Source organism: Centruroides vittatus, unplaced genomic scaffold, assembly GCF_030686945.1.
Source record: "Centruroides vittatus isolate TY-2023 unplaced genomic scaffold, ASM3068694v2 contig_356, whole genome shotgun sequence".
NCBI lineage: Eukaryota > Metazoa > Arthropoda > Arachnida > Scorpiones > Buthidae > Centruroides > Centruroides vittatus.
Genome location: NW_027122179.1, coordinates 299,700 through 312,664, shown reverse-complemented (window position 1 = coordinate 312,664; position 12,965 = coordinate 299,700). Strand labels below are relative to the sequence as shown.

General features: G+C 31.3%; 2 protein-coding genes across 6 annotated transcripts in view; one reads left to right on the top strand and one right to left on the bottom strand.

Moving 5' to 3' along the window:
* Positions 1–12,965, top strand: part of LOC136974784 (cytochrome P450 3A8-like) — a 399,348-nt gene that overhangs the window by 376,446 nt on the left and 9,937 nt on the right. The gene's annotated exons all lie outside the window — the stretch shown is intronic.
* Positions 6,426–7,742, bottom strand: LOC136974794 (uncharacterized). The gene is made up of 5 exons (XM_067269740.1): positions 7,706–7,742; positions 7,176–7,302; positions 6,948–7,093; positions 6,744–6,873; positions 6,426–6,672 (listed from the first exon to the last, which is right to left on the bottom strand). Exons 1-5 carry the CDS (start codon positions 7,740–7,742, stop codon positions 6,426–6,428), a joined length of 687 nt encoding a protein of 228 aa, XP_067125841.1.

The following is a 12,965-nucleotide window of genomic DNA, read 5'->3' as shown; positions in this document are numbered from 1 at the left end:
TTTTAACTATTTGTAAATTATGTATTAGTTACGAGGTAGTCAAGCCTTTGGCCACTAATTTTGGAGTGAAAACTGAAAACGGAAGTTGGAGCGGAATGGTTGGGCAACTTTCCAATGATGTAAGTGTTCAATTTTTGAATAAACAGAAAGTGTTTGGTTAAAAAATTAAAGCCGTACTTAGACTTTATTAAACAACACAGAAATGCCCATACTGCCCTTCTCTCAAAATAAGTTTCTACTGTATCTACACACTACTGCCCGAGTCGTTGCCACTTACTGTATGAAAAGATGCTTAGAATCTATTTCTGAATCATCGTTACGGATTTTCTTCGCGGCTACTGAAGAAATTTTCAATCCTTCAACTTTGTTTTCATTTTAGAAAAGAGTTTACATGGTGGAATGAGGAGACATTAATTCAGTCTCTGTCAGCAGGAGTGCCCGTACATCGAATCACTTTGAAGACATGCTTTTTTTTTCGACTCGGTTGTTTATTTCTTACTATCCAAAGGGACCCCAAACAAAAGAAAATCCGAGACTTCTAGCCTATTCTACAAATATATAAGAAACTAATAAACGATATTTGTCTATTGACCCGTGCAAATTTGTCATATGTTGACCAAAACTCCCATTACTTCTTTTCAAGACCAAATTAGCTTCGAGTGCAACCTTGTGGGAGCGATGCTCCGACGTTGAACCATAGAGTTTGAAGCTCCTTGAGTAATGTACGATGCTCTTTCTTTGTGGCTCGTGCTCCTTTTTAGTCTGCAGGCGCAGTTTTCTGTCAATATTTCTTCACCAAGAATAATTGTCTGAATTCGAATGTGAAAGCATGAACAATGAAATCCCACAGTAAAAAATTTTTAAGTTTCTTTCCGGATTATTTTCAAAAATGCTTGAAAAATCTTCATGGGTCAAAAGTCCAACCATTGAAGGAAATTAATATTTTGAAATAGAAATTATACGTCATAACTAATTTTAAAACACACCCTCACATGCTATAAGAATCTTTAAACATAAAAAAATTAATTTTATTTTTACGCAATTAAATTCCTTATATTACTAAAATTATAATTCCAATATAATTACCAATTAAATTCATAATTTCAGGAAGCGGATATTGGATACACCCCACTCTTAATATCGTACAAACGATTTAAAGTTGTCGACTTCTCCACTCATGTAGTATTTTCCAGATTGATATTTGCTGTTAAGCCTCCGAAATCGGGAAAAAATTGGACATCTTTAATACGACCATTTTCTAAAGAAGTAAGAATTTTAAACAAAAATTATTGACAAAGACGAAATAGTTTAAGAAATAAAGAACTTTAATTGTTATTTCTTTGAAATACAGTAGTCTAGTTTGTTGACCATTGGTGGTTAATCGCAAGCTCGCGCCAGGCCACGAGACGTTTTCCTGGTTTTCATCGCGGTATAAAACTTAAATTGGGGGTCAGATTTACAAAAGAAAGAGCTACTGAGAGACAATCCTTCGGGTTATCAGCAATTTGACGCGTTGCAATGAGCGAATGAATTCATATACATTCACGTATATAAAAATCCACAAAACGTTAGAATCGAGCAAACCGTAATTTTTATTAACGGTGCTATTAATTATGTTTATTGCTTAAAGTTATCAATTTAGGCCTGGTCCATACTGATAACATTAAGCGGATTGTTTTGGTTGTTAAGAAAATAAAAATCAACACGTGGACGACCTGCAAAGAGGGATAACTTCCAGGAGGACATTCTATTGGAATTCGGCGATTTATTGGTGTTAAGTCCGTGAAGAAACCCTGGAAACCTCCACGTGACAAACACATCGGAGAGATCATAACCCACGATCTACGACTACTGTTTCGTGAGATTATTAAATACTGTATTAACAATTATAAACGATGAGAAAGTAGTCGAAGTTTAAAAACCGTGATTATAACTTATTTGAATTAATATTTTTTTTAAAAAATAATATCAAAAACTTTTATTGATTAAACAGCTGTGGCTAGCCGTGTTACTTTCGACATTGGTATGCGGATTTCTGTTGCATAAAGTATTACAGAAAATTGAATTATTTGAAAAAGTGAGACCCTTTTGGACAAGAGCAAGAGTATATTGGTATCTATTCGGTACATTTTGCAATCAAGGTAACATTTCTAACATATTTTACTCAATTTTTATTATCTCAACCTATATATAAACAAATTATTTTTAGGTGGTAACCTAAATTCAATTGTTAGATATTCAGCTAGATTTTTCATTTCTATCTTGCTACTGTCCACGGTGATTTTGATGTCGAGTTATAGTGGAACTCTGATGTCTTTCATGACTTGTCCAGTACTCGAACCGGTACCTAAATCTGTAGACGAATTGCGTGCAGCTGTAGAGAAAAAAAGCTATTCTTGCGGAATAATGGGTGGCAGTGGTCTTACTGTATTCTTAACGGTAAGTAGAAGTAATCTTCGTTTATTTCAATGTAATTACTAAACTATTCTATTCATAATTATGATTTAGACCTAATTTATATCAAAATAATTTTTTCAGTGTTTTACGTTATGATATTTATTTAATAGTCGGCGACATCAGGTCCAGCCAAGGTGTTTGGAGACCACATAAGAGAAACAAATAACTTATTTTCTGAAGAAGACGGGTTAGACAGAGTGTTGAAGGGTCGATTTGCTTATATCAAAGACGAATATGCACTGAAACACGTCCCAGAAAAATATCAAAGAAAAAATTTATTACTTTCTCGAGATGCCATTTTGACCTTTCCTATAGGATATGCAATGAGAAAAGGATACAAATACAAGAAACTTATCAATGCAATGTAATGTATTTTTTTATAATTATTAGTATTTTTAATTATACGTTAACATTTATGATTTTCTATTGCATTTCTTCATCAATTCTAGTATAATTCGCCTGTTTGAAGCAGGGTTAACTAACAGAGATATGGATTTAGATCACGTTGGGAATACGGAAAATTCTGATGAAGTACGACCATTGAAAATTGACGATATTTTGAGTCCTCTGGCTCTTCTTTTCATTGGATATTTGCTCTCTGTTTCTTGTTTTATCGTTGAGATTTTTTTTGTTGCCATAACAAAAATCTGCAAAACCAACATAACAATCAGCAAATAGTTCTGTACTGTAAACAAAGACATTTCTCTATTACTGCATATATATGCTGTGTAATTGCGAAAAGTGCATATAAATATAAATATTTTATTTCATGCATTTTTCTACCCCGAATCTCTGTATATGGGCCTAGCCTAACTTACGAATGATGAGACCTCCTTAGTGCTTACAATATAGAAACAGTTGGAAAGTATGGACTATAGAGCTGTAATGGAACTTGTTCCATAACCTTCACTGCACCTCTGCGAAACTGCAACATCTAACGATATGAACTATAAACTGACTTCTAAGGGTATAGAAGAGTCAAAATGCTTTATTGTATACAATAAAATACACTGAAAAATAGAAATAAAATTATATTACAAGAAAATTAATTAAATTTACTATATTATATATGCAGGTTTGATCGTGAAAATATCAATACTTTTCGTGTTATTGAACGGTGAATATGAAGTTACATGCTCCAACTAAAATTTCCGCACTTATTGTAATGCAAAGTCGTCTAGGATCCTCGAATGCACGTGTTATTCACGCACTAAAGTAAAGGAAAATACTGAAAAAGAAAAGAAAATATCTATAATATAATATCATCAAATACTTGATTTAAGTGAACGTGCACAAACTAAAAATATTATATTGAATTGCTGTTAATCCAAGATAATTAATTAGTAAAATCAGTACGTTGTCATTGGTATTTTGCTATATGTAAATATTGCAATTGTTTGTAAAAAGCGCTGACAAAATTACAATTTAATAAAAAGTAAAATTACATTAGATATGGATACTAGTCCTATCATCACTGCTTATCATGTCCAATCACCAGGAACAACTATTTTTATTGCAGAGAGAAAGGTTGTCTCTGCAATGGAAATAGTTGTTCCTGGTGATTGGACATGATAAGCAGTGATGATAGGACTAGTATCCATATCTAAGGTAATTTTACTTTTTATTAAATATTGCAACTGTATTGCCAATGCTGTCAGTGTAAAAGTAATGGAAATTATATTTCTAATAACATGTAAATTTTTGTTTATTTACTAAAAATACACATATTATTAATGCGGCATTTACGATAATCCGGAAAACTACAAAAATAATTTGGCATGCCAGTATTCCACACCTCTGTAAATTGTATGTACAAAATACATGTCTAGGAAATAAAAAACAAATGCATATAAATAAAAAATTTATGAATTAAGACTATTTAAATTTTTAAAATTTTACAATCGTAAAAGTAAAACCCCTCGATGTGCATCAAAAACAGAGCAAACTTAATTCACCTGAACAAGTTTACAATAAAGCTTAATTTTTCGTAAAACCGCTCTGATTTAAGTCAACTAAAATCGAGCAACGAGTTGCTTAACTTTTCCGGCAACATTTAAAATTTTCATAGCGCCATTTGTGATGATATTTTATTATTAAAAATTTTATATTTTGAATTAGTATAAAATGGCAAAAAAGCTTCATTTTTAAAGTAAGAGTGGGTTTTATAACAAATTGTAAATGTTACAACGAGTAAAATTTTCATTAAGTCCGTCCCTTCTCGAGATATTACACAGGATCCATTTTATCTATCCTGCCCTTCGACTTTTAATTACCAAAATTTAATAACATCAATCCCCCTTATATCCAAGCCTTCCTCCAAAATTTCACAAATATTCGTCAAAAAGCAGAGAAGTTATTAAGCTTCAAAGAGGATGAATAAAATTGTGTCCCACACACTAACAACCAAACATACAGACTTCCGAATTATTTGTATTTTTTATTTAAAGTTTCCGATTCCAAAAATGTAAAAATCTCGGAAATCATTTTTTGACGGATTGGCATACTGTCCCTCTGTTATATATTACAGAGCCAGAAAAGTACGTAAATCGTAGTTTAACAGTTTAATCAAACAAATCGTTAAGCAGAAATACCGCACAATCGGACGAAACTCTTATTTCCTGTAATAAATTCATTTTACACAATCAATTTCAAATTTCATAACAAACTTTTTGTATCGTTCAGATGTTAGGCGTACCAACAAATGCCTTCTTTCGTTAATTTATTATTAAGTTCATATTCAACAACTATAAGAACATTTTGATTCCATCATTCATTATTTACGATGAACGTGTGAATATATTGATGCACTGATTAAACGGGGAATCGTTACTTCTACTGGCAACAATTCCTGCTTCAGGTTGAAATGCCTTGCACCTGGCATCTTCGAGTTTGAAATTTTGGCACACGATATCAGGGAAGTTTGACAGAAATTTCTATAAATTTCCGCACGAATTATTTGGCTTCGCCCCCGCATTCTTTCTCTATTAAATCGGCTCCACAGTCCAGAAATCGACGATAAGATCTACAAAGAAATAATTGTTAATTTGTAAATTTGAAAAAAATTTGACTGTGACTGAAAGTATGCAGATGTACACGAAATCGTTTCTTCACTCGGTACTGGCAGGAAAGGAAAGCTTGTCAATCATTTGCTTCATTTAACGTTGAAAAACAGGGTGTCTCATAAGCCATTATGCTTAGAAGATCTTTTATTATTTGTTTAGACTTTTACATGTAATCCATTTCTATGAGTAAAGGAGAAAGGAATTCTATTTATTTTAACGATGAGAATCTACATAACTATGGTGAAGAGTTTAGCATACTTCATCTACACCGCTTTTTGTAATTGGAATATTTTGTAGGGTACTTCAGGTTCGGGAAACTTTACATTCGCCTACTCAAACTAAATAATTATTAATTTTCACTAATGCACGAAAATAACTATACGCAAATCGGCTCTTCTGCGATTTCACTTTTAGGTGCTACAAGAAGATAAAGATTGGTAACTTCTCTCTGGTGTTTTAAAAGTGAAATATTTTAAGTGTTCTAGCCACTACTATGACTTCGATTGGATTAATGAGAACTTTACAAAAAAATAGCACTTTGGAAACGATTATCTTTTCCGTGGATAAAGCAAGGTGTTTATAATAGAAAAGACAGAAATATAGATAAAACGATATAATTATCAATCGGATAATCAAGGCTCTTCGGTTTGATACCAAGGTCTTCATCAGTCATTCCGCAGATCGAAAAGGCACTGATCAAAGCGTTCATATCAATCTCAAACCTCTCCACGGTAAATTTCCATACATGTAAAATCAATAAGTAAATGCAAAGGATTTTTAAAAACCGGAAACTTTCAGGTATATTTATTTTTCTAAGTTTTCTAACAAAACACAGTACATTTTCATTTGTATTGTTATATTTATATGAAATAGTCGATATTGCATTTTAACTACAAAATTCAAGCTTCAAGTTGAACTTGTGAATATTTTGATGAAGCGATTAAACGGAGAATCATTACTTCCACTGGCAATAGTTCCTATTTCTGGCAGCAATGCCTTGCACGTGACATCTTCAGGTGTGAAATTTTGACAAACGACATCAGGTAAGTTTGACACAGAAAACGCTATGAATTTTCCCACGAATTCTTTGGCTTCGGCTCCACATTCTTTCTCTATCAAATCGGCACCACAGTTTCGGAATCGACGATAAGAACTACAAAGAAACAATTGTTACTTGCTATTTAACTAATATTTAGTGGTGTGTATTGAGTAATTCGAACCTACCAGCAAGTCAGGTTTACTCTATCACTTGAAGGAGTCGAAGGAAGTTTCGATATAGCAGCGAAAGCGTCATTTGCACAAGATCGCTGATCCTTCCATACTTTAGAAAGACATGTCGCATGTTTTAATAGTGCTACAAAATAAAAATAAGTAAATAAAATTTTTAAAAAATGCAACTATGTCAAGCAATAATAAATATATTTTTACTCGTTCTCAATTCGTTTCCTGGTGTGCAGAATTGATTGAAGTTTTCTTGAGGTTCTGAATTGACGAAAGAAATTAATTGCTTGTACAGAGGGGTTGCACATCTGTCTGTGTATTTATTGAAACAAGCTGCAGTTTCTCTAAGATATCTGAAATATTACAATACAGAATATGTTATTTTTCAATTGCTTTTCAAGAAGAAGAATTTAAATACAGCTTATTGCATCTTACTCGCATCGACTAACGATTTCTTCTTCGTTCTTTGGAATGGGATCGCTCTGAAAAATCTGAAATCTTCTAATGGTGCAGGCTTCTAATTCTCTCCAATGACACGAGTCTTGCTTCGAAAGTTTGATTACTGTGCAAAAAAAATTACGAAACGTTTTAAAATAAAAACTTAAATAACATTACATATGTGAAATTATTTCTAGTTATTATGTAAGATAAAATGTTTTGAAATGTAATTAGGGCTTGAGAATATTTTAAAATATTTATTTAATTAATAAATAGAATAAATTTAATTGAGTACATTATTTTAGCATAGTTTCGATAATAAAATAAGCTAAATTTACGTCAGTTATAATTAATGACATTATAATTTTTACATTAATTAAATTAATGTATTTCACCAGCAAAATATCACCGTATTTTCTTTCTCTTAGTGGCCGTTGTTTAAAGATTGAACCGTGTGTATAGCTTATGTATTACTGTTCTAGCATTAGAAATAACATAAGAAATTAATATAACTACCTCACACTTACCAAGAGTCAATACAGTGAATTGGATTATGTTCCTCATGTTAGAACTGTATGTGCTGAAGGTACAAGTGACAGTACACCAATACCAATAATCTGCGTATTTGCGTATTTATACTCCTTGTAGCATTTATTTACTCGGGTTAATTTCAAAATATTTTTGCTGTTTAATACAACATTCCATATTGAAATTCTTTTATCGTCACGTAAATAATGGAAATTTCTTCATAAAATAACGTAATTTTAATGACCTATTTTATTATTATAGTTTAATAATAATAATATAATTATTTATTTGTTTTTAACAGTCGTCATTTATAGTTCAAATAAATTATTGTTTAGAAATGTTATCATTTAATTAAAAGAAGTAAATTATTATTTTACTACGATTCAACGACCTACCTTTTGTATTTTTATCATATAATTTTCTTAAATGTATCTGTTCTACTAAAGATATACAGCCACCTCCTAACAACGGCCATCTCTAAATGGCGGACAGTGTTTCACAAAACACTGTTCTGGGTTTGTAAAGTTATCGATCATAAAGCGGGAGTTATTCTATGGTGTTTTAAATTCAATTATTTAATAAATTATCCTCAGTAAACTGAACAAATAGCGTGTTAAATGAATGAAACATATCATATGTTACTGACCCACTTCCTTCTGATAACGAATATATTTTTTATAAAATTGTTTTATAAATAATAATTTTTAAAAAATTTAATATTGTTTTTTAATTTTTAATTAAATTCAACTCGTGAGAATTAATTAATTAATAAAAATATTACAAAACAAATATTTTTTTATCAAATATTTCGAGGTCAAATGATATGAATGGCGATTTAATTATGATAAATACAGTATTGTTTTGTACCAAATATATATTTTTAAAAGGTTATAAATTAATTTATTTTGTAAATACTCGAATTTAATATCCGACGACATTCGTGTAAAGTGTGACCTAAAAATTACTTAACCGTGTCTTTGTGTAAGTTCTCGGTCACTGAACAAAAATGATGACATTTTAATTAAATGTTATGTATTTTGTAAGTAAAGTATTTGAATAATACAATAGTTTAGATTCCGGAATGGTTAACTCACTTTTGCACCACTCAATATACACGAGAGTCACAACAACATTGGATTGGTAGAATAAGGCAACGTGACACATGGGTGATGTGCGAGTGGGTGGGGTCAGAACTTATGTAAGAAAGTAGTCCTTATTTAAATGTGAAATACGCGAACAAAATCCCGAAAACACCTCGCGGACACCTCGTATTTCAGGTACAAACCCGAGACAAGTGGTTTCATCTGCTGGACTCCTGGTGATCTACACAACTACAACGATTACGTGAAAATGGTTTACTACTTTAACCTTACATTTTATAAGAAAATAAACAAATATAACCTTTTATTCGTTTATTTTCTTATAAAATGGAGATATTTCTTAAACAATGCTAACGTAAAATCAACACACGTTTTTCAATGACTAACAGATAATATAGAAGCATTTTTTATCCGTATTTTATGTCGGATTAACTTCAATTTATAACATAAATATTATTTAAAATAATTAATCTAATTATCGGTTATTTTTATTTTCACTCTCACTACCTACGTCAACTTTTCTAGCAAATATTTCAAGGCTGTGTTATCGAATCACATTTGTTTATGTTGCTACTAACTTCGTTCTAGATGCGGAGGTCACTCCATACGTTCAGCAAAAAGGAGAGAGTGAATCATGCTCCCTATAGGCCACAATTATGGTGTTAGGCGTGTGAAGAAAACCCGGAAAATTTCACGTGACAAACCCATCGATGATACATGAACACACGACTAACTATAATTGTTCAGTGGCTTTATCCACTCGGTTACTGGTTCGTTTTCGACCTTTAACCACCAAAATTAAACAGCATCAATGCCACTAACATGCAGACCTTCCAGCAAAATTTCAGACGAAAAGCACGGAAGTTATTATGCTTCAAAGAAGGTGAATAAAATCGTGATCCTTGCACACTTCCATACCTACAAAAATACCCTTGAAATTTTTTTTTTCATTTCTCATTGTTTCAAGTTTTTCCTGCATCAAAAAATGTAAAAATCTTGACAGGATCAGTTATTTACCGATCGCCATACTTTTCTTCTGTTATATATAACAGTCGGGAAATTAAAAATGTTGAAACAAAGATATAAATCTAATATTTTGCTTTTAAAATCGAAGGTCAAACTAGCAAACACGTGTAAATAGATAAGTTGTCCTCCACTAGTGAAGAGCATGTTGTCATCCATTACAAGTAAGCAATAGGTAGTATTTCACGTTATGCTACAACAAGATGCTATTGGAATTCTAATTCTTTGCTTTTTTTAAATGGCCATAATTATATTCTCTTTCTATGAATTTATAAATGTAAAATTAATCTATTCTTTTTCATAAAATTTCAGACTTGTATCTACTTCCATAATGACTTGGATTAAAATGTCAAATCAACATTGCATTTAACTCAAATATTTTAAAGTACAGCCATACTTTTGTTTGTTTTTGTGTGTATTGTATTATCATGAATAAGGTGAGTGACTGTACAGGAATTGTTAGTCGTCTTATTCGGTCATCGATTCAATGTTATTTTGTAAACATCAAAGTTTTAACCATTAAACCTTTCCTCTACCCTCTCGTAGCGATGACAGAAGAAACATTTGATAGTTCTTTAAAAAAACTCATGGGTGATACCGCAAGGCACGAAATCGTCGAAAAAAATAATCGTAGAAAAAATAATTACGTGACTACAGAACTTCTATCTGATGTCAAATTTATCTGTCTATATATATATAACCTTATAGTAAAGAAAAAAAAAGTGTTTAAATGTCTTTTAATGATATAAATAATAAATTGTGCAAAATTTTTGATCTTCTTGATGAAGTGAGTTCGAGAAGTAAACAGGATCGATTTTCTTATAAATTTAATTCGTTAACAAAAGATTTTGGTCCTATTCTAGTTTATTCTTAGAATAAATAAATACGCCAAGCGACACACGTTACAAGACTTCTTTTAAATTGGAACTCTGTGGAGACGAAGTAAGCTATACTTTTTTGTCTTTGTTAAATTAATACACAATATGGCAACTCTAATAAAAAGGGGGGCTGCCTGCTTTGCAAACTTAGCCCACAGGAAGAAAAAGTGGTGATAAGAAAGTTGAAGGAAAGGTTCTGAAGGGAGAAGTATAAAGGAAAAGGGGGAAAAGTAAAGTGAAAAAAGTTCTTAGGACCTCAGAGCCCCGTATCGGAAATTATTAATAACGAAAATTACAACAGTTGATAAAACCGTTATACAATATTAACAATTACAAGAAGGGGACCGATTACAGTTGTATGCAAACCCTCACACTTATGGGTAGGTAGATAATAACCTTGATCACTGCAAGGTTACAATAATATTAAAAACTGATTGTGCAGAGTATGTAAATATTAGCTTACTTTGATATAATAATATTGATTACAATTTCTATTCGCAGAAATGGTAAGTGATTTACGTTATTTACAAGTACCCTTACAATTGATAAGTTAACATGCTGAACATATATAACTGAAATGAGTACATATTAATAGAAATACTTTTTTTATATCATCTGTCATATAACACCATCGAAAAAGGGGCAACCACGAGCATCCCTCATCTTTTCCTTCGCATGTTATGAGATTTATAACGATTAATTGATAAATTTTTCGTTTTAATTTGTTTCTCTAAACTATTTTAAGTGGATATTACAAAAAGTTTGGAAAGGGAGGTCACTAAAATTGGAAAAATAGGCGAAATTCCTTTACACCTTTACTTGATAGATAAACAATTGATATATAAATAATTTCGGTGTCACGTTTACATAAGCATCTTCTCGTCGAGATGTGGGTCTAAAGGGTGTCCTGTATATAGCTAGCTAACAGTTCTTTTTTTATATACAACCAGACAGAACAACAAAAAAAAAGATATAAAACAAACAGAGTTTAGAATACAAAAAAACAATTTCTAACTGAAATGATTAATTAAAGTAAATACATTATTGGAAAAAGGATTAAAATAAAGTGATTAAAACTAAAATTACGCAGATGATGCAGTATAAATGACAATTCACTAATATATAAAATTTAGATAGATAGATAGATACAATAATAAAAAAAATTTTGGGAGTAATGACGGACTTCACACAGTAGAGTTCGTTAACTCCAGGCACTTTTTAAACAATCACTGAGTCATATCGCAAACAATCGTATCGCGAGTCCCAGTATACGTGATTCCGCCTATCCATGTTGGCGAATCGCGAATCCTCGCGAATGTTACACGCGATTCTCGCGTTTATATGTCATTGCATACTACCATGTACTTCGAAATTTCGAAATTATTCGGGTAATAAAAAATTCCATAAATTTAACCGAAAATATAAAAAACTCTTTGTTCTCCTGAATAAAAGTTGTATTTGTGTTTTCGAATATAATATTTCTAAGAAAAAATTGATCGTTCGCTAAGTTTTGAAAGAGTGTACAGCGCGCAAGGAACTCGACATACTCGCGTGTGCTACGAACAAACTCAGAGGCATAGCTGACATGGATTCGGTGATGTTTTTCGACATGCGTCTACTGTGTACTTTCTGCAGTGATCACAGGGCTTTAGACTGATTATAGATCGCGAGCGTTAGCAACTCACAAAAACTCACCAGTTGAAGTTGTACATAAAGTAGCCAGCAATGTATGCAACATTGAGATCACACATGACATTGAATTTTTTGATAATTCGGCATCAGTGTACTTTATCATATACTGAAATTCTCTTTATTTAACCAATCATTGTCATTTAATATCGATCTAATTTTTTTTTATTTTACGTAGCACTAACATTATTATTATTTATTATTTACTTCTGGAATAATAAATTTAAAATAAATATTTATATTCACACCTGTAATATAAAAAAGCAAAATATAGCAAAAGCTTATATTTAAACTAAAGAGACCTTGATCAAATTTCAACGATCGATTTATCTCAAACTAAACGACAAATATAATTATTTATGTCTCCAAATTAACTGCGTGTGCATTTGATAACTTACAATCACCTTGATAACGTTTAAAAGATCGATTAACCAGTTGTTTATTAGTCACACCACACTAAAATATCTGTCATTTTCAATCATCATTTTTCCACGTGTATCATTTCGTACTATCTGCACTTTACTATAAACAGCTAGCACAAAGTAATATCTAAATTCGTACATCTAAAC

What these genes read in the sequence shown, in the direction of transcription:
- LOC136974794 (XM_067269740.1), bottom strand. Translation starts at nt 7,742, where the DNA reads ATGAGGAACATAATCCAATTCACTGTATTGACTCTTG. An exon ending in ATTCACTGTATTGACTCTTG is followed by an intron (nt 7,303 to 7,705) that starts GTAAGTGTGAGG and finishes TTTTTTGCACAG; the next exon opens with TAATCAAACTTTCGAAGCAA. An exon ending in GAAATCGTTAGTCGATGCGA is followed by an intron (nt 7,094 to 7,175) that starts GTAAGATGCAAT and finishes GTAATATTTCAG; the next exon opens with ATATCTTAGAGAAACTGCAG.